Source organism: Hylobates moloch, unplaced genomic scaffold (genome assembly GCF_009828535.3).
Source record: "Hylobates moloch isolate HMO894 unplaced genomic scaffold, HMol_V3 SCAFFOLD_16, whole genome shotgun sequence".
Lineage (NCBI taxonomy): Eukaryota > Metazoa > Chordata > Mammalia > Primates > Hylobatidae > Hylobates > Hylobates moloch.
The window spans coordinates 11,971,562-11,994,194 of record NW_026652291.1 but is presented as its reverse complement, the minus strand read 5'-3'; the positions used below and the strand labels follow the sequence as shown (position 1 = coordinate 11,994,194).

The window sequence follows — 22,633 nt, the reverse complement described above, 5'->3', positions numbered from 1 at the left end:
TGATAGTACTTTATTAAGATATATTTTACATAAGTTAGATACACAAGTATCAAATGTACAGCTGGGTCAATTATGACAAATGTATAATGCTCATGTAGTCATCATCCAAATAAAGATAATGGAATGTTTCCATCAACCCAGAAAGTAACGGTATGCCTTTTCCAAACACCATCCCCTTCTCTCATTCTGAAGTGATCACTATTCTGGTTTCTACATAATTCATATATTCATCTAATTCAGGTATTCATGTAAATGGAGATCAAATACGATATATTTTTTCATTTCTGACTCCATTCAGTCAACATATTACTGAGATTAGTCCATGTTATTGTGGATATTAGTAGTTCTTTTTTTTATTGCTAAGTATTCCATTGCATGGATATGTCATTTGTTTATCAACCTTCTATTGATGTATATTTGGGTTGTTTTCAGTTTTTAGCCAATATACATAAAGCTGCTATGAATATCTTATACAAGTTTTTTTGTGGACTTACGCATTTATTTCTCTTGGGTATATACCTAGGACTGGAATTGCTGGGTCATAGAGTTTATAAGAAATATCTAAACAGTTCTCTAAAGTGTTTATGCCATTTTACATTTCATCCAACAATTTATGAGAGTTTCAGTTGCTCTCCACTCTGCTATCACTTGCAATTGTCCGTGTTTTTAATTTTAGCCATTCTGGTGAGTGTGTATCTTGTGGCTTTAACTTAAATTTCTTTGATGACTGCTGTTGAGCACATTTTTATATAATTATTGGTTATTCCTGTATCTTATGAAGTACCTGAGAAAGTCTTTTACCAATTATTGATTGGGTTCTTTATTTTCTCTGTTGTTGATATGTAGTTGTTCTTCATTTAGTTTGACACAAGTCATTTGTCAGATTTATATAATACAAATATTTTATTCCAGTCTTGGGGTTACTCTTTTATTTCCTTAACAGTGTCTTTTTTGATGAGCATGAGTTTTTAATTCTGGTAAACTGAAATGTATCATTTTTGCTCTTATGGTTAATGCCTTTCATGTCCTAAGAAATCTTTGCCTTCTCCAAGATTGTAAACATTTTCTCCTTCCAGAAGGTCTATATTTCCATTTAAGTCTATTATCTGTCTTAAGTTTAATTTTTGTGTATGATGGCTGTGGCTTATTGTCTTCCTTATGATTTATATTTCCTTATTTCCAGTGCTCTTTGTTGAAAAGATTATTTTCTCTCCTTTGAATTATATTGGCCCCTTGGTCATATTTATGTGGGTTTATTTATGGACAGTGTTTGTTTTCATTTATTTGTGTCTCTGTCTGTACACCAATACAATTGTCTTAAATAATTGTATGTTATAGCTTGAAATCAGATAGTTCGAATCTGTATCTTTGTTCTTTTTCTTTGACTACTTTGGCTATTTTAGAGACTTTGCATTTCCATTTAAATTTTAGTATCAGCTTTCAATTTTCAATTTCTGTCAAAAAAAAAAAACAAAAACACTAAACCCAAAAAAAGGCCAGGCATGGTGGCTCACACCTGTAATTCTAGCACTTTGGGAGGCTGAGGTGGGAGGGTCACATGAGGCCAGGAGGTCAAGACCAGTCTGGGCAACATGGTGAGACCCTATCTCTGTTTATTAAAAACAGCAGCAGCAGCAGCAACAGCAACAACAACAACAACAACAAGAATTTCTGCCAAAATAATCCTGCTGGGATTTTAATCTGGATTGTGTTAATCTGTGATTCCATTTGGAAAGAAATGGCATCTTAACAATATTGGATTTTTGAATCCCTGAATGTGGTATATCTTTCTGTTAGTTAGGTCTTTTAAAATTTCTCTCAGTGGTGCTCTGTATTTTTCACTGTAGAAGTCTTACATTTCTTTTGTTAAACGAATTCCTAGGTGTTTGAATTTTTTATGCCATTGTAAATGGCATTATTTTAAAATTTAATTTCCAATTGTTTATTGCTTGTGTAAGGAAATCCAGTTGAGTTTTACATATTGATCTTTTATCTCATGAGTTTGCTAAATTCAATTATTCTAGTACTTTGTTTATTAGTTGGATTTTCTATATAGGCAATGGTGTCATCTGGCTACTTCCTTTCAAATCTTTATATCACTTATTGCTGTTTTCTTTCTTTGTTTTATTGTCCAGTACTTTCACAAAAGAAAGTCTGTTGAATAGAATTGATAAGAATGGATATTGCATTAGTCTGTTCTCACACCACTATAAAGAAATACCTGAAACTTGTTAATTTATAAAGAGGTTTAATTGGCTTGTGGTTCTGTGGGATGTACAGGCTTCTGCTTCTGGGGAGGCCTCAGGAAACTTAAAATAATGGCAGAAGGTGAAGGGGAAGAAGGCACATCTTCACATGGCTGGTGGGGGGAGGGTGTACACACACTTTTAAACAACCGATTCTCTGAGCACTCACTCACTATCATGAGAGCAGCAAGGGGGAAATCCACTCTCATGATCCAATCACCCCTCACCAGGCCCCTCCTCCAACCATGGGAATTACAATTCAACATAAGATTTGGATGAGGACACAAATCCAAATAATATAATTCCACCCTTGGCGCCTCCAAAATATCATGTCATTCTCACATTTCAAAACACAATCGTGCCTTCCCAACAGTCTTCCAAAGTCTTAACTCATTCCAGCATTAACTCAAAAGTCAACAGCCTGAAGTCTCATTTGAGATAAGGCACGTCCCTTCCACCTATGATCCTGTAAAATAAAAAACAAGTTAGTTACTTCCAGATTATAATGGGGATACAGGCATTGGGTAAATGCTCCCTTTTCAAAAGGGAGAAATTGGCCAAGTCAAAGGGGCTACATGGCCCATGAAGTCTGAAACCCAGCAGGGCAGTCATTAAATTTTAAAGCTCCAAAATAATCTACTTTGACTCCATGTATCACATTCAGGCCACACTAATGCAAGGGAGTGGCTCCCAAGGGATTGGGCAGCTCTGCTCCTGTGGTTCTGCAAGGTACATCCCCTGCAGCTGCTTTCATGGGCTGGTGTTGAGTGCCTGCAGCTTTTCCAGGTGCATGGTGCAAGCCATCGATGGATCTACCATTCTGGGGTCTGGGGGACGGTGGCCCTCTTCTCACAGCTCCACTAGACAGTGCCCCCATAGGGACTTTGTGTAGGGGCTTCAACTCCATATTGCCCTAGTAGAGGTTCTCCATGAGAGCTCTATCCCTGCAGCAGATTTCTGCCTGGACATCCAGGCATTTCCATACATCCTCTGAAATCTAGGCACAGGCTCCCAAGCGTCAACTCTTACCCTCTGCATACCCTCTGGCTTAACACCACACGGAAGCCACAGAGGATTATGGCTTGCAGTCTCTGGAGCAGTGGCCTGAGATGTATTTGGGGCCCTTTTAGCCACAGCTGGAGCTGGAGTGGCTATAATACAGAGAACAGTGTCCTGAGGTTGTGCAGGGCAGCGGGGCCCTGCCCATGAAACCATTCTTTCCTCCTAGGCCTCTGGGGCTGCGATGTGAGGTGGTGTCACAAAGTTCTCTGAAATGCCTTCAAGACATTTTCCCCATTGTCTTGGATATTAACATTTGGTTCCTCTTATGCAAATTTCTGCAGCTGGCTTGAATTCCTCCCCAGAAAATGGGTTTTTATTTTTTACCACATGGTCAGGCTGCAAATTTTCCAAACTTTTATGCTCTGCTTCCCTTTTAAATGTAAGTTTCAGTTTTGGATAATCTCTTTGCTGATGAATATAAGCATGCACTGTTAGAAGCAGCCGGGCCACATTGTGAATGCTTTGCTGCTTAAAAATTTCTTCTGACAGATACCTTAAATCATCTCTCTCAAATTCAAAGTTCTACAGATCCCTAGAGCAGCGGCACAATTCTGCCATTCTCTTTGCTGAAGGATAGCAAGAGTGACCTTTACTCCAGTTCTCAATAAGTTCCTCATCTCCATCTGAGACTGCCTCAGCCTGGAATTCATTGTCCATATCACTATCAGCATTTCGGTCACAACAATTTAACAAGTCTCTAGGAAGTTCCAAATTTTCTGTCATTTTCCTGTCTTCTTCTGAGCCTTCCCAACTATTTCAACCTTTGCCCATTACCCAGTTCCAAAGTGGCTTCCACATTTTCAGGTATATTTATAGCAATGCCCCACTTCTCTAGTATGAATTTTCTGTATTAGTTTGTTCGTGCACTGCTATAAAGAAATACCTGCAACTGGGTAGTTTATAAAGAAAAGAGGTTTAATTGGCTCTGCTTCTGCAGAGGCCTCAAGAAACTTACAATCATGGTGGAAGGTAAAGGGGAAGCAGACACATCTTCACACGGTGGCAGGAGGGAGAGGTGGTGGGGAGGTGCCACACACTTTTAGACAACCAATTCTCTGTGCACTCACTCACTATTATGAGAACAGCAAAGGGGAAATCCACTCCCACGATCCAGTTACCTCCCACTGGGCTGCTCCTCCAACACTGAGGATTACAATTTGACATGAGATTTGAGTGAGGAAACAAATCCAAGCCATATTAGATATTGTTGCTTTGTTCCTAACTTGATGGAATATTTCACCATTAAGTATGCTATTAGCCATAGGGTTTTGCAAATCTCCTTTATATCAGTTTCAGAAAGTTAAATTTTATTTCCAGTTGATTTACATATTTTATTCTGAATAGTTTTTATTTTTTATATTTATTTATTTATTTATTTATCTTGAGACAGAATCTCGCTTTGTCACCAGCCTGGAGTGTAGTGGTGCGATCTCGGCTCACTGCAGCCTCTGCCTCCTGGGTTCAAGCAATTCTTCTGCCTCATCCTCCCGAGTAGCTGGGATTACAGGCATGTGCCACCACGCCCAACTAATTTTTGTATTTTAATAGAGATGGGGTTTCACTATGTTGGCCAGGATGGTCTCGATATCTTGACCTCGTGATCCACCTGCCTTCACCTCCCAAAGTGCTGGGATTACAGGCATGAGCCACTGCGCATGACCAGTTCTTAAATTTCACCAAATGCTTACATAAACTAAAACAAATAAACAAAAAACAGAAAAACGATAAAAGTTGTGTTCTTTATGTATCATTGTTTTCTGCTTTTATCTTTACTATCTTGTTTCTTTTACTTTCTTGAATTTAATTTTTTCTTCTTTTTCCTAGCTTCTTGGGATTAAAAAATTAGATTGTTTATTTCCAACATTAATTTTTTCTAATTATCCATTTAAAATTACCAACTTCCCTCTAAGTTCTACATTTGCTGCATCCCACAGATTTTGATATTTTGGGTCTTTACTAGCATTCATTTAAAAATATTTAGACATTTTAATTGCTCTATCTTTATTGCCTGTGTTATTTAGGAGAGTAGTTTAACTTGCAAATATCTGGGTTCTAGTTACTTTTTTGTTTTGATATCTGTGGTAATTCTGTTGTAATTAGTGAATGTTGCTTCTCTCATTTAATTCTTGAAAGGTGTCAATTCATTGTAGCCAACAGGAAATTACATATTATTCTTGTAATTGTACCTCTAAATGTAGTATGATATTTTTCTCTGCCTCTTTGAAAGATTTTCTGTTTATTTTTGGTATTTAGTACTTTCTTTTTCTTTTTTTTTGAGACGGAGTCTCGCTCTGTCGCCCAGGCTGGAGTGCAGTGGCGCAATCTCGGCTCACTGCAAGCTCCGCCTCCCGGGTTCACGCCATTCTCCTGCCTCAGCCTCTCCGAGTGGCTGGGACTACAGGTGCCCACCACCACGCCTGGCTAATTTTTTGTGTTTTTAGTAGAGAGGGGTTTCATCGTGGTCTCGATCTCCTGACCTCGTGATCCGCCCGCCTCGGCCTCCCAAAGTGCTGGGATTACAAGCGTGAGCCACCGCGCCCGGCCAGTATTTAGTACTTTCATTATGTTCTGCTTGAGTGTGGTGGTTTTTGTACTTATTTTGCTTGGGGTTTGCTGAGCTTCTCGAATCTTTGTTTTTGTGTTCTTCGTCAGTTTTGGAAAAATTTGGGATATTATTTTATCCAGATATTTATGCTGTCATTTCTTTTTTCTCCTCTCATTCCGGGAGTTTAAAAAAATATTTGGTACTTTTTCCAGAGGTATCAAATACTCCATTTTTAAAAAATGTTTACCTGTGCATTAGTTTGGATTTGTATTAATTTTTCAAGTTCACTGATCTTTTCTTCTGCTGTGTCCAATATTTTTTAAAAGTCCAGTCAATGAGTTAGTAATTTTATGTATGCTATCTTTTCTAATTATGTTTTTAGGTCTAGAATTTTCTTTTAGCTATTTTTTACAGTTTTCATCTGTCTCTGGGAATTTTCATCTGAATGATCTATTTCTGTATATTCTTTAATATATTTGAACTACTTATTTTAAAATTCTTATTTTTAATTTGAAATGAGTCTAGGTCATTTGCTTCTTTTCACTCTTTTCCTTTTGATTATGGATCACATTTTCTAGTCCTTTCACATGTCTTGTAAATTTTTTATTGTATGATGGACATTGTAAAGAATATGTTGTAGAGACTCCGAACTATTTTATTTACTCTAAAAAGCATTGAATTTTGTATTTTGTATTTGCTGGTCAGAAGTTACTGGTGGATCACCTTCTTGCATCAATGCTTAGCTTTATTTATTTTTATTTTAAATTTTCAGATTTTATAGCCTTCTTGATCTCTAGTCTTTAAAAAAATTTTACTTGTACATATTTTTGCTTTTTTGTTTTTCCCTCCCTCCCTCCTTCTGTCCCTTCCTTCCTTCCTTCTTTCCTTCCTTCCTTCCTAACACAGTCTCACTCTTTCCTAGGCTGGAGTGCAGTGGCACCACAATCATAGCTCACTGCAATCTTGAACTCCTGAGATCAAGTGATCTTCCCACCTCAGCCTCCTAAGTAGCTGGGACTACAGGCATGACCAACACACCTGGCTAGTTTTTTATTATTTGTAGAGATGGGTCTCCCTATGTTGTCCAAGCTGGTCTCAAAATCCTGGGTTCAAGTGATCCTCCTGCCTCAGCTTTCCAAAGTGCTGGGATTACAGACATGAGACACTGTGTCTGGTCTAATTGTACATTTTTATGGAATGTAAAGTATCCCATACGTTTTTGTTATGGCCTGATATTTTGTTACCTGCATAGACTGTGTAATGATCAAGTCATGGTATTTGGGGTGTCCATCACCTCAAGGATTTATTATTTCTATGCACTGGGGACATTTCAAGTCCTCTCCTAGGTGTTTTGAAATATACAATACATTGTTGTTAAATACAGTCAACCTACTCTACTATCAAATATTGGAACTTATTCCTTCTGTCTGTTTGTACCTGTTAACCAGCCTCTCTTTATCTGACCTTCTCTTCCCAAGGACTTAGATTTATAACTTGTTAAGCCAACTATATTTCAGTTTTGCCTTTAGTCCTAGTGTATAACTATGACTCCTGTAGCATTATCTTCAATATTTGTGTTATGTAGTGAAAGCAGTGTTTAGAGGGATATTTATAGCACTGAAGACATAGAGTAGAAAGAAGGAACATGTAAAATCAATGCTATAATCTTCTACTTTAGGAAACTAGAGAAAGAAGAGCAATTTAAGCCTAAAGCAAGCATAAGAAAATAAATAACAAAAATTAGAGAACAAGTCAGTAAGATTTAAAACAGGAAAACATAGAGAAAAATCAACAAAATTAAAAACTGTTTTTTAAAAAATCAATAAGCTTGTAGCCAGTCTAACCAGGGAAAAAGAGGAAAAGACATTAGACACACATTTCTAATATCAGAAAGGAAATAGAGATTATTAAACAGAGATGATTATTTCCTGATCTCATGGACATTAAAAGGATAGTGAAGGATTACTATGAACAACTCTATGTCTACAAATTTTTAAACTTAGGCCTAGAGCACAGTCTTCATTCCTAAGGTGTGACCTATCTGTTACCAACTATTGTCTCCTGAATTTCTGGTGTGTTCACTAAAGTTCTTTTCTTTGGCTACATTGGAAATACAACATATACCTAGCCCTGTGTGACCTCCAAAATCTCTGTTCTGCGTTCAACCATAGAGCAGAGTTCTTTGCTAGTCCTTGCAGAAGTTTGCTGTGAGCACATGCAGGCCAAGGACCTGAGGGATGCCCTTCCATTGATCTGTGATACCTCTTCTCGGAAGCTCTCCTCTGTTCTCTACCTTTACTCACAAATTCCATCCGCCTTAGCATTTCTTTATTTTGATTTCTCTACCCACTGAAAATCTGTTTCTTCTACCCACCAAAAATGCTGATTTCTTACTGAGTTCCATTTTTCTATGCCGCAGTTTGGAAATATCACCAGGCAGAAAGCCAAGGTGAATGTAGAACTTAACTTGTATGCTTTACTTTTTAAAAAAGAGAGCAACCCTGTGCTGTATCTATGCCCAACGTCTGAAACCAGTTTGTCCAGTGGAAAGATAAATTCAATACCAGCTTTTTATTATGGTTGTAACTGGAAGTTTCCTTATCTCTTCAAAAGTGGCTTCTGACACATTCTCATCCCTCTTTCTGGAATTCTAATGGTATTTATGTTAGACCTTTCTCTCATACATCCTTTTATGCATATTTTTTGTATTCCCCGTCCCCCACCATTTCATCTTTCTGTGCTTCACACTGAATCTTTTTCTGACATGTCTTCCTGTTCTCAAATTCTTTAGCCTCCTAATTATATTTTTAATTTTGGTTATTATATATCTTTTCTTTCTAAAGTTTTGTAGCCTTTGACCAACATTCCCCAAATTCTACCCCCCATTATATTTTTCACTTCTAGAATTTCCATTTGGTCCATATGTATATGTGAGAGTGTGTGTGTGTGTGTGTGTGTGTGTGTGTGTGTATTTCCAGTTCTTTGATGATATTCTCTTATCTTCTACTTTATAGAACATATTAAGCATAGTTATTTTAAAATCTGTTTCTGATGACTCAGTGTTCTGGATCCCTGGAGATTCTGATTCTTTTGTCTGTTGTTTCTTTTGTTTTCTTGTCTTCTTGTTTGTGTGGTTGTTTTTTATTGTGTTCAAGACAATAGATATAAAAACCATAAAGCTAATTTGAGACTTAGTATGATGGATACCTTCAGAGAGAACTTAATTTTGCTTCTGGGGAAAGGGTATAATTCTTAGGTCAGATTTTCATTGTTTGTGCTCTGTGGCTACTGTAACCACTAATTTCATATATTTATCTTTCCCTCTATATTCTTACCTTCTAAGGTTTGCTTACCCTTTGTGTGTATATGTGAAGTTACCAATGAACTTTTTGCTCATTTTTAAATTGGGGTGTTTATTTTATTATCTTATTATATTGTATGTTCAAAATATAAGACTTTTGTCAACATAATGTGAATATACTCTCTCATTCAGGGGCTTCCCTGTTCAGGTATTTCAAAGAGGAGATTTTAATTTTGATAAATTAATTGAAATTTATCTTTTTTTTTCTTTTGTGGTCCTTTTTTTGGTCTCTCCTAAGGTTGTAAAGAAATTCTATGCTTCTAGAAGTTACATAGTTTAAGATTTTACATTTAAGTATATGATCTATTTGGAATCAATTTTTGTATATAGCGAGAGGTAAGGGTTGGATTTGTTTTTCCTTTAAGGATATCCAGTTGTTTCAGTTCAATTTGTTGAAAAGAGTATCTTTTCCATATTGAATTACCTTGACCCTTTTGTTGAATAGTAATTAACCATATGTGTATGTGTCTATTTCTAAACTCTCTATTTTGTTTTGTTGTCTATCCTTACACCAATATCATGTAATCTTGATTACTGTAGCATTGTAGCATATTTTAGAATCATGTAGTATAAATCCTCTAGATTTGCTCTTTTAAAAATTTTATGGGCTATTTTAATACATAAAATTATGTAGTGTAAATACTCCAGATTTGTTCTTTTAAAGAATTTTTTGGGCTATTTTAGTACCTTTGCATTTTCATATGAATTTTACTATCAGTTTGTAATTTCTACAAAACAATCTGCTTGGATATTGTTTTTTGGGGGAGTAGGGGATGGAGTCTTATTCTGTTGCCCAGGCTGGAGTGCAGTGGCATGATCGCAGCTCACTGCAACCTCTGCCTCTCCAGTTCAAGTGATTCTCCTGCCTCAGCCTCCTGAGAGGCTGGGATTACAGGCATGTGCAACTATGCCTGGTTAATTTTTGTATTTTTAGTAGAGATGAAGTTTCACCATATTAGCCAGGCTGGTCTCAAACTCTTGACCTTAGGGTGATCTGCCTGCCTCAGCCTCCCAAAGTGCTGGGATTACAGGTGTGAGCCATTGTATCTGACCTCTGCTTGGATTTTTGAATGAGATTACATTGACTATATAGTTTAATTTGGGGAGAATTGACATCTTAACAATACTGAGTCTTCTCATCCATGAACATGGTATATTTATCCATTTATTTAGGTCTTTAATTTCTTTCAATAATATTTGCTAGTTTTTAGTGTACAGATCTTATATTTTGTTAAAGGTGCTCCTAAATATTTTATGATTTTATATGCTATTATAAATAGTGTTTAAAAATTTTAATATTATACTTGTTTATTGGTACTCTACAAATACCCTGCAACCTTGCTAAATTCACTTCTTAGTTTTTGTGGCTTTTTTGTAAGTTTCTTAAGATTTTCTGTATACCTGATTATGCTCTCTGCAAATAATTTTTATTTTTTCTTTTCTTTCTAGTTTGTATGCCTTTCTTTTTTCCTTCCTTCCTTCCTTCCTTCCTTCCCTCTCTCCCTCCCTCCCTCCCTCCTTCCTTCCTTCCTTCCATCCTTCCTTCGTTCCTTCCTCCCCTCTCTCCACTCCTCTCTCCCTTTCTCCATCCCTCCCTTCCATCCTTCCTCCCTTCTTTTCTCTTTCTTTTTCTCCTCTTTTCCTTTTCTCTCTTTCTTCCCCTTCTTTCCTTTCTCCCTTTTTTCCTTTCTATCCTTCTCTTTTTTTTTTTTGCACTGCTTAATATCTCCACTTGAATAGAAGTGCTGAGAGTGGATGTCCTTGTTCTTTCTCCCAATCTTTGGGGAGAGTATTTGAGTTTTCACCATTAAATTATTATGTTAACTGTAGGTTTTTCATAGCTTTTTTTTTTTTTTTTACCAGATTGAGGAAATTACTGTCTGTTCTTAGTTTACTGAGAGCTTTAATCATGAATGTCAATTTTGGTCACATGCATTTTCTCTTTCTATTGAGATGATTATATGATTTCTTCCCTTCATTCTGTTAATATGGTAAATTACATTGATTTTCTTGGCAACGGTATGCCTTTTATGCCTATTTTTTGTATTCCCCATCCCCCACCATTTCATCTTTCTGTGCTTCACACTGAATCTTTTTCTGACATGTCTTCCTGTTCTCAAATTCTTTAGCCTCCTAATTATGTTTTTAATTTCGGTTATTATATATCTTTTCTTTCTAAAGCTTTGTAGCCTTTGACCAACATTCTCCAAATTCTGCCCCCCTATTATATTTTTCACTTCTAGAATTTCCATTTGGTCCATATGTATATGTGAGTGTGTGTGTGTGTGTGTGTGTGAAATGCAATCTTGCATTCTTGGGATGAACTCATCTTGTCATGCTGTATTATATTGCTAGATTTAATTTTCTTTTTTTTTTTTTTTTTTGAGACAGAGTCTCGCTGTGTCGCCCAGGCTGGAGTGCAGTGGCGCAATCTCGGCTCACTGCAAGCTCTGCCTCCTGGGTTCACGCCATTCTCCTGCCTCAACCTCTCCGAGTAGCTGGGACTACAGGCGCCCGCCACCACGCCTGGCTAATTTTTTTGTATTTTTAGTAGAGACGGGGTTTCACCGTGGTCTTGATCTCCTGACCTCATGATCCGCCTGCCTCAGCCTCCCAAAGTGCTGGGATTACAAGCGTGAGCCACTGCGCCTGGCCAAGATTTAATTTTCTAAGTTAAGTGTTCAGGCTCCTACATTTATGAGAGATATTGTTTTGTTTTATTTAATTATAATGTCTTCATCTGGTTCCATTTACAGAGTAACACTGACCTCATGAAATGAGTTGGAAAATGTTTTTTTCTCTTCTAATTTCTGAAAGAGTTTATGTAAGATCTGTATTATTTATTCTTTCAATGATTAATAGAATTTACTGGTGAAGCCACATGGACTTGGGGTTTCTTTTAGGGAAATGTTTTATGTTGTGAATGTATTTTAATAGTTATGTTTTTTTTTTACTTTTATTGTGTTATAGTGAGTTATTTCTGCCTTTTAAGGAATGTTAGCATCTCATCCAAGTTTTCAAATTTATTAGCATGTCTGTAGGATCTGTAGTAATGTTCTACCTTTCATTCCTGATATTGGTAATTCATGAATTTTCATTTTTTTTTTGTCCATCAGGATGCTGGGGCTTATCAATTTTTTGGGACTTTTCAAAGAACCAGTTTTTTATTTTATTGATTTTATCTATTGATTTTCTGATTTCAATTTCATTGATTTCTGTTTCTTTATTGTTTTCTTCCATCTACTGAGTTTTGTTCTTTTTTTATCTTCTTAAGGTAGATGCATAAACCTTTTATTTCAGATCATTAATATTTTCTTATATACTAATTTTTAGCTATAAATTTCCATTTAATCATTGCTTTAGTTGCTTCCCAGAAATTCATTATATATGGTATGCTTTTATTGTATTTCAGTACAGGATATTTTCTAAAGTTTCTTCTTTCATTCATGGATTGTTTAGAAGTGTGCTTTTTAATGTGTAAATATTTGGTAATTTTTCAGATACTTTTGTGTTACTGGTTTATAGTTTAATTCTATTGTGGCTAGAGAATATACTGTATGATGTAGCTCCATCTAAATTTTTGAGACTTATTTTATGGACTGGAATATCTATCTTGATAAATGTTGCATGTGTACTTTAAAACAATGTGTATTCCACAGTGGTTGAGTGGAGATTTCTAACATTATAAATTAGATTAAGTTGTTTGAGAGTGTTTTCAAGTCTTATATATTTGCTGATTTTCTGTCTGCTTGTTTTATCAGTTACTGAGAGAGGATTATGGAAATTTACAACTTCAGTTATGCTTCTTTCAATTCTCTCACCTTACTAAGGGTACAAATATTTATGGTTTTTATGTTTTCTGGGTTAATTGACCCTTTCATCACTGTAAAATTGCCTTGGTTTTTCTGGTAACATTCTTTGTTCTGAAATCTATTTCTCTGATATTAGTATAGACACTCCAGCTTTCTTATAATTTCAATTATGGTATAATAATTATGCCATAATTGCATAATATAACTTTTTCTGTTTACTTCTAGCTTATCTGAGCCTTTATATTTTAGATATGTTTTTCACAGGGAGCATGTAATTGGGCCATGGGTTTTAAAAAACTTAAATCCTATTTCACAATCTTTGCCTTTTAGACCATTTATGTTAGTAAAATTATTGTTTAGACCATTGGCATTTAATGTAATTTCTGGTATGAATTGAAGCCTATCATGATACACTTGTATGACTGAAGTCTATCATGTTACACTTGTTTTATATTTGTCCCATCTGTTCCTTTTTTTTCTTTTTGATATCTTGCCTTTTTTGAATTAATTATTTTTAGTGTTACATTTTAGTTCTGTATTGTATTGTTAGCTATACCACCTTTAAAAAATTGCTCTTGGGTTTGTAATATGCACTTTTAACTTCACAGTCTACCTCAAATTATATCAGTTTACATATAATGTAAGGCCTTTTTATATTTTAATTTTACCCCTCTTATCCTTTTTGTTATTGTTACCAAACATCTTACTTCTGTATATATTATTAGCCTCTATTCATTATTATTATTTTTTGTTTTAAATAATCAACCGGCTTTTAACAACATATTAATATGAGTAAAAAAGCCTTCTGTAGTTATTCAGCATACTTACCATGTCCAACACTCTTTATGCCTTTGTGTAAATTTGAGCTACTATCTGGTATCATTTTCCTTTAGCCTGAAAAACTTCCTTTAACATTTCTTGTAGTGGAGCTCAGCTGGAAATGAATTCTCTTATTTTGTGTTTGTCTTCAAATAGTCTTTATTTCATACTCATTTTTGAAGGATATTTTCACTGGGTATAGAATTCTAGGTTGACAGTTTTTTTCTTTCAGCCTATTAAAGATGTCGTTCCATTGTCTTCTGGCTTGCATTGTTTCTGACGAGAAATCAGCGATCATTCTTATCTTTGTTCCCCTGTAAGTAACGTGTCTTTTTTTTCCCTCCTGGCTGCTTTTAAGATTTTCTTCTTATTGGTTTTCATCAGTTTGTTTATAATGAATTTTGTTGTTATTTTCTTTGCTTTTATCTTGCCTAGGATTCATTGAGCTTCTTGGATTTGTGGATTGTTTTCATCAGACTTGAAAATTTTTAGCCATTGTCTCTTCAAATATTTCCCCCTTTTATTTCTTTTGCGCTTTAAATCACATGTACTTGGAGCAATCATAAAAATTTGGCTTTATACTAAGTAAAATATATGTAAGGTAAAACTGCCTGAAATTTTCCCACAGTTCACTGTATCTCTATTTTTCTTCCATTATTTCAGTTTGGGTAGTTTTGTTATGTCTCCTAATTCACTGATTTTTTCTTCTGCATTGTCTATTCTTCTATTAAGCCCATTCAGTGAGTTTTTCAAGTTGTATTTCTGATTTTTAAAGTCACATTTAATTTTTAAATTATATCTCGTATCTCTATCCTCATTATGCCCATCTTCATGCTTTCCTTTGCCAACGTTTATGATAACTATTTTAAAGTTCTTCTTTGCCAACTACTTCATCTCCACAATTTCTGGGTTTGTTTCTGCTGATCTGTTTTCCCCCTGGTTATGAGTGACATTTTACCCCCTTTTCAAATATCAAATAATTTTGACTAGATGCTGGATTTCATGATTGTTACATTATTGAGTGTCTGAATTTTGCTGTCTTCTATTACAGTATGTTGAAGTTTGTTTTGGCAATCAAGTTACTTGTGGATTAGTCTGACCATTTCAAGGCTATTCTTAGGTTTTGTTAGAGTGAGCCTAGAGTAACTTTTTCTCTAATGTTAGTTTAGCCCTATTACTAAGATATGACCCTCCTAAAGTTTCTATGATTGCTCCAAGTATTTAGTGATTTCCCTCTACTCTGACTGGTTGGACCTTGAATATCTTCCAGCCCTGTACAAGCTCTAGGAATCGTTTAGCTCACAGAACCCTCACAGTTTTTCTCTATCCAGCCTCATGGAGTTTTACCTTACATACATTTTACTTAGTATAAAGCCAAAGACTCAAAAGGACTCCTATTTAGATTTCTGCATCTCTTTCTTTGCATAGTTCCCTCTTCCTTCATACTCTATTCAGCAAATTTCAGCCACCTGGCCTCTATAAACTCCAGTTTTTGTCCCCTCAACTAAAAACAAGACCATACTACTCTGCTTATCTTTCCCCTTCTAGGGCCAAGGTCTGGAAATTACTGTCAGGAAGAAAGCCAGGGCGATTGTGGGGCTCACTGCATTATTTCTCTTCTTTCAAGGATCACTGTCCTGTACTACTTGGAGACCAGTTTCTGAAAATAGTGTTTCAAACATATATTTTTTAGTTTTCTAGTTGTTTATGGTGGGAAGGCAAGTCTAATACCAATTTTTCTATCATAGTTGAAAGGATAATTCTTTTCTGCTGTGTTTTTACGCTATGTTTTTTGTTATTATTTTTGAATGGTGATCTATTATGACTATATTTGCCATAAGATAAGGTATGCTGATTGTCCTTATATCAAAATCAATTGTAGTGCTTTTCCCAATTAGAAATACCTGTGTTCTATCCTCAAACATTTTGATTCAGAAGATCTCACATTGGTTCCAGACATCATATTTTTAAAATCTTGACAGTTGATTTTTGATACATAGCAAAACTTAAGATCATTGTTCTAGTAAGTTTAAATCCAGTGTGGCTTTTATGAACTAAATTGATTATCCTACAACCTGTTCTTAACACAGCAACACTCAGTAAAAATGGAATGCAAAATTAAAGCAGTAGGACCTCCTGGATATCTCCATTATCCACAAAAAAGCATTTATTTCTGGCAGAATAGAAGTCTTTAGAGCCCTAATTACTGTGGCTGGTGCACACTTCAATTTGTTTGCCTGTGCCATAGGAATTGTTATATGTTTTGAATATTATTCTTCCCGTATCATGAACTTCTGTAAAGCAATCTGCAAACATTCTCATAATACACTGATTTGGAGACGGTTAGCATATTTTATCTTGTATGCCAATTTTGTTTTGATTAGTGGTGACTTCTTGGAGCACAGTGATAAGAAGGATCCTAAGGCCAGTTCTGGACTCAGCAGGAAGGAATGCTGTAATGGATTACTGATGTCTGTCATGAGTTTGGGATCAGAAGAATGCAGCACATGTTCCATGTTTTTGCAATTCATGTACTGGTTAAAGGCAGCTTTTTCTTCTATGTTACTCTAATTGTACAAGAAAACTTGTTGCAACTCTTTATATTCAGCTTGACTTTACCATATGTGGGAAACTAATCTCATAGTTATGAAGCACCTATACCCAAATTATTTCTTCATCAATCTGTTCATGTACTCATTCATTTCTTCTTTGTTGTGCTCTAAAAATATGATCAAAATGATACTATCTTATTATAGTAGTGGTCTCTGGTCTGTATTTCTTGTCTTCTTTTCAAATAAATAGACCTGTCATATATTTTTAAATGTCAGTGGTTCAGGTAACTATATTTCCCTGAATCCTCAACTAGACACATAATCTTATACATGGTCTAACAATGAGATAGAAAGTTTGAAGCTGGGAAGCTCCTAGGTAGAAAATTTTCTAAAGTGTTTGGAACATAAATTAGCTCGGATCATTAATAATATATATTTTTGAATTATAATTGAATATGTAACTAAGTAATAATATCTTCTCATCTGCAAATTCCCACATATTAAGAATAGGCCAACATAGTCCTTTGAGTTTAAAATATGGCACTTTAGAAAAATGTCCTACTCTCAAGCATATAAACCTCTTACATGTTTTTAATGATGGAATATTGTTAGCTAAGTGCTTTGGGCTACAGAATCATCCAGATGATAACTACTGGTTGTGATTATCAGTCTGACTTATTACAGGTCACTTGGTTCTTTTCCTCATTCTGTGTGTATACTAAGCTTAGGAGTTGGGTATTAGCAGACTAGCAGAGGTTTAATTGGGTATTAGCAGACTAGCAGAGGTTTAGTAGGTGGGTCATGTGTAAGAGAGAGATGCATTTCATTTGGGCAAGAAATTCATCTTTCCAGTCTCCATGTTTGATGGGGATGGAATAGGAAGTGGAATGGTAGAGGACGCCTTACTATTCATTTCAATTGTTACCAATTTAAAACGCTTACTGGTGCCAACAATCTAGGATGTTTAGCATAATATACTATCATGAAAAGAGCAGAATGTCAAGCACCAAGAGATATAGGTTCTAGTCCTAGCTTATCATTTACTAACTCTGTGACCATACCAAGCTACTTAACCTTGATAACTTTAATTTATTCTTATATGAAATGAGATTAATAATCTGCTGTACCTACCCTACAGAGTTGTTGGAGGATCAAGTGAAACCATGGTTGTAAAAACCTTTGAAAACTTATTAAAGGCATACCATTGTGGTACTGTACATGCCTTCTTATACTGGCTTATCTCTTTTCCTAGGAAAATGGATGGAGTTGCATATCTTTGCTTGTCTTTTAAATTTTTTATAGATTAAAAAGATGATTCTGTTAGGAAGCTTTCTGATGATGGTTCTATTTAGAAAAAAGAAAATAGTAAAGGATCTGTTTTTACTAGGGCATGAATAATTTCAATGAGAAATATTCATCAGCTGTGCTTTACTTTACAGCTTGGAATCCCATCCACTGCCAGCACATTGAATGCCACAATGCAATTAACAAACCAGCTGTGAAGGTACTGTTTTATTAGACCTGGTGCCATATGGTATTGTCAGTGGTCAAATTGCTGAATGAAGTGGAGTAGATTGCATCCTTCTCTGTAAAGCAGAGGCATGTGCTCTGTAGTAATTCCAAGTACCGCCATATTCAATCTGATTGTACTTTGGCAGACTGGTCAAGAGAGAGCAATGAATAGCATTGTCTGCAGTTTTGCCTATGTGTTCGTAGCCAAGTGCTATGTAGCACTGAGCTAATTATCTATCAGAAGGATCCTAGTAAAATGCTTGCATGGTCCTTAACTGGTTTCTATTTCAGCTAATGAACTCAGGGAAATGTATTTTCTCTCTGTTTTCATGTGTATGCTACAAATCATGAGTGCTTATGCAAATTCAGGAGTGGTAGGACAAGAAGATAAAATCGTTAATTTTTAGCTCATATTACAAGTATAACTGAAATGACTGAAAGGTGTCTGGACAGCATATACATGGAAAGTTACATTAAAGGTAAGGAAACAGTGGTTTACAGAGTCAAGGCATTTTCCTAAGGTTGCCATTTAGCAACAGAACTGGAAACAGAACCAGGTATCTGGACTCCTAACCTTATTGTCCTTCTACCACACCAAATTGGTTCTGTCCTATTATAACCCTGAATCTTGAAAGTTGAATGTGAAGAAAAATAATCACACCTTTTAAGAAAATTATTTATGATATATTTATTGGATATAAAATATTTGGCTGGATGAACCTGTGTCTGGATTTGCAAGGTATAATTTTTATATTATGAGGAGTAGGAGTTACCTGAAGTTATCAGAGTTCACAGTTACTTTGGAGAACCAGGTGTCCTGCGGGTTTGCTTCTTTTGTTTTATAGATAGCCTGTAGAAAACCAAATACTGATAGAAAACTAACACCATCTCTTTATAGAAACAAAGTAGGAAAGGTGAAATAAGATCCAATAAATATAAAAGAAACCAAAAAGTGTTTCATGAACCAAAAGTGGCAGAGGAGTGCCAATAATAACACTGTCGTCTAGATACATTTATACTAACAAAGGATGGCCTTGTATTATTATTTTTAATCTCTGCTTTTGTTGAAGGCAAATTGAATGGATTGATATTAAGAGCAGGTAACTGGCTGGGTCTGGTGGCTCAAGCCTGTAATCCCAGCACTGTCAGAGGCTGAGGCGGGTGGATTGCCTGAGGTCAGAAGTTTGAGCCCAGTCTGGCCAACATGGTGAAACCCTGTCTCTACTAAAAGTACAATAAAAATTAGCCGGGCGTGGTGGTGTGCACCTGTAATCCCAGCTACTCGGTAGGCTGAGGGAGGGGAATTGCTTGAACCAGGGAGGTGGAGGTTGCAGTGAGACGAGATCGCCCCACTGCACTCCAGCCTAGGCAACAGAGCGAGACTCCATCTCAAAAAAAAAAAAAAAAAAAAAAAGAGCAGGTAATGATGACCCACACAATGGAAGTGTAGGCCCCTCCCATTCTACTGTGTGCACCCCACTATTGACCTTCAATAGACATTTGGGATTCAGAGGTGCTCTTCTTTGGAGTGAGGATATTTTGAGCTACTTACATGTGAATTCATAGTTCATTCATATAGTTCAGCTTGATTTTTCACAATGATGAGACTTCCATGGTTCCTTCTTATTATCCTTCTTTTCTTCCTCCTGCCTAAGTTATAGCTCCTTCTTTTGGGTCACCCAGACATCAACAGGAAGGGGATCCTTTCTGTCTGGTTTCTGCAGTTATTTTTCCTTGATTTTATGTCAGACTGCATTCTCAGGAGTCCTCTGATATGCTGGTTAGTAATGCTTTCTGGCCTCCTACTCACACAAAGCATCATGAATTAGATTTTCTACTTCTTTTCTAGGCAAACAGCCCAGTCCATTCCACTGAGTTGGCCTCACTTTTCTTCCTGAAGTGAGTCAGCCATGATAAGTCAAACCATCCACTTTCTGTCATTTTATAAGAATAGAGGTGAAATTCACATAATAAACAATGAATTATTTTAAAGTGAATAATTCAGTGGCATTTAGTGTATTTACAATGTTTGCCAACACCACCTCTTTCTAGTCCCAAGACATTTTCATATGCCCCAAATCTTACTTTCTGTACTCCAGTTTCCTTAAAGACCCTCCTTTTCTATTTTCATTCTACACTTTGCAGAAAGGTAGCATTCTCATGAAGACTTCCTGTGCTGGGGCCGTTTTTCCACTACAATAGGTCTGGCTCAGTATTGCTCTTCCTTTACAGTGTGAGTCCGCCCAATCCACATCATCACCACATGACATGCAAGTCAAGGGTATCCAACATCCAAATGCTTACAAAATAGTGTTAAGCATAAAGTTATGCAATTTTATAGTATGATGTTTAAAAGTTTTAAAAAGTTTAAAGGTTATATATATTCATGGTGGAAAACAATCAGTAATACTTATCAGAATGTTACTATGGATTGCATCAAGATGGAGGGTTAATGTGTTAATTGAATTTTCTTTTTTCCCTTTCTTGGTTTTCCAAAGCCTCTACATTGGGCATATGTCATATTTATAAACAAAAAAAATCCACTTATTAATGTGACACACAGATATGAACACATTAGTGTGGTTGTAAACCAACCTGTTCAGACTAGAACAAAACTCACTAGACCAACTACAGATCTGATAGGTCATGCTAAGTAAGTTATTTAAAAAGTCAGAGGTTGACTGGCTAATCTCTAATGATTATTTATAGTTTTAGCATCCTAGGAGCTTCTCCTTTTGAGTGGAATGAAAAAGTATCTTTACCTGGGAGAGGTATCAATGACTCACTAAAAAAGAGGATAGAATAACTTATATAATATGTAAGAGGAGCTCCACATGGGGGGCATGGGAAAGATTTGGGGAAAATTGATTAATCCTCACCAAAAGCCTAATATCTCTGTGACAGTGAGCTGTACTGCTAAGCAAGAATGATATACCAAATAGAAAAATATCATCTATTTTTGTTTTAATAGGCTGCAAAAAAGTACTTTTTAGGCAAAAGCCAAGAGTTGTAATAGGATTAAATATGAAAATATGCTGGAACTTAAAGTTTATATCATACTCTGCTTTTGGTTTTACTTGGTTCTACTTGAAGTCCACTTTATGAAATACTTTGAAGCCCAGATAATTATCTAAGGCAGGTTCTGGCAAACTATGGCCCAGAGCCAAATCTGGCCTTCTGCCAGTTTTTGTAAAGTTTTATTAGAACACAGCTATGTTAATTTTCTTACGTATTGTCTACGGCTGCTTTCATGCTCTAACAGCAGAATTGAGTAGTTGTGAGAGATTGAGTCCCACAAAGCCTAAAATATTTACAAAAAAAGTTTGCCAACCTCTGATTTAACACACCCCAAAGTAGTTACTTATTACATCTAAGGAAGCATGAAACTTATATGAGGAAAATTTTCACTCTGAGCCTTTGTCATCAGGGAATATATACTTTACAAATGTTGATAGTAAATTGAGCAATTCTAACTAGATTCCTCAATCATTGAAATATCTGAGTTTTCACTTTGAATTACAGGCTGTTTGGGTTATAAGTTTGGGTGATTTCCCCCCTTCAAATTTGTGAGAACAACTAAAAAAAGAGTGTAGTTCCAGAAAAATTTGTGTATTAGGCATCTTAACTGCTTACTCAGCTAGCACATGAGTTGATTATTTTTTCAAGGGTAGAAACAGAATTCAAAATGGCTTTGGTAAATTATAGAAATTTAAATTTATGCAAAGTACAAAATGCAGTTAGTTATCTAGATTTTTTGTTCATTTGATTTAAAAGATCCAGATATTGAAATATTCCAATGATCAGCTGTGAAATTAACACTTTGCATCTCTGTGCTTAGGCTAGTGAAACCCAGCCGTATCAACCAGTCCCAGCAAGGGCAAACAAATTGTAGGTCATGTGTAGGAAAAAAAAAAAAAACACATGAAAAAGAAAGGTTGGATGATTGATACAGAACTAAGATTCCAGAGTAAGAGAAGTGAACCACTCAATGTTAGATTTAATGCCAACTTTTTTGAATAAGGTATGCCTTAAGAAGCAAAGTTCCCTACCACTAGCATTTTGGTATCAGTTATGATTCTGAAATCTTAATAATATATTTTCCTTTTCCTGAGAGACTACTGTTGTTTACCACTTCAAAGAAGGAATTATTGTGAGTAATATACCGCCAATTTGAGCAGCAATTGAACAAGATGATATTTTGGATCTTTGTGGAATAAGAGTGAATTTCTTGACACTATTTATTACTTGAATTGCAAGTTAACAGGAGAAATGAAAAACCACGGCAGCCACATTTAAATCCTCAGGGTATACTCATCAGCTAGTGCAGGGAGAAACATTTATCGGTAAAAAGGGTTTTACTAAAAATATTTATTCCACCTTGCTTTTGGAAAATCTGTCATTATTGAAGCATTTGTGCTTAGAATATAGCGAATGTGATACCCAGGAACAGGAGAGTTCATTCTGTCTTTTCATGTGTTTCAGATGTGTATAGACCCTTCCCTGTCAGTAGCATTGGGTGATAAACCACCCCCGTTGTATCTCTGTGAAGAATGCAGCGAGAGGATTGCAGGGTAGGTATAAGAGTTCTTAAAGAAAAGGAAATAGGGCAACAATAAGAAGATAAGAAAAATATTTGGACTTAGTTACATTGCTAAAGTTTCTCACTAGCCTCTCTGATTTTTAAAGTTGATTATTCTGATATTTAACATATAGCAAACTTTCAT

General features: G+C 35.7%; 1 protein-coding gene across 19 annotated transcripts in view; it reads left to right on the top strand.

Annotated features, from left to right (window-relative positions):
* The window catches only part of UNC79 (unc-79 homolog, NALCN channel complex subunit), a 294,353-nt gene that overhangs the window by 77,093 nt on the left and 194,627 nt on the right, over nucleotides 1-22,633 (top strand). For 18 of the 19 annotated variants that reach the window (XR_009210277.1, XM_032180377.2, XM_032180374.2 and 15 more), the window contains 2 exons: nucleotides 17,837-17,901; nucleotides 22,392-22,480. Coding sequence is in view for 18 of the 19 variants with exons in the window: in XM_032180377.2 (XP_032036268.1) it covers nucleotides 17,837-17,901; nucleotides 22,392-22,480 (154 nt within the window). In the remaining variant the exon portion in view is untranslated. Of the gene's footprint in view, nucleotides 1-13,375; nucleotides 14,162-17,836; nucleotides 17,902-22,391; nucleotides 22,481-22,633 lie in introns of those variants that run through there. The other variant, XM_058429529.1, reaches the window with a different exon arrangement.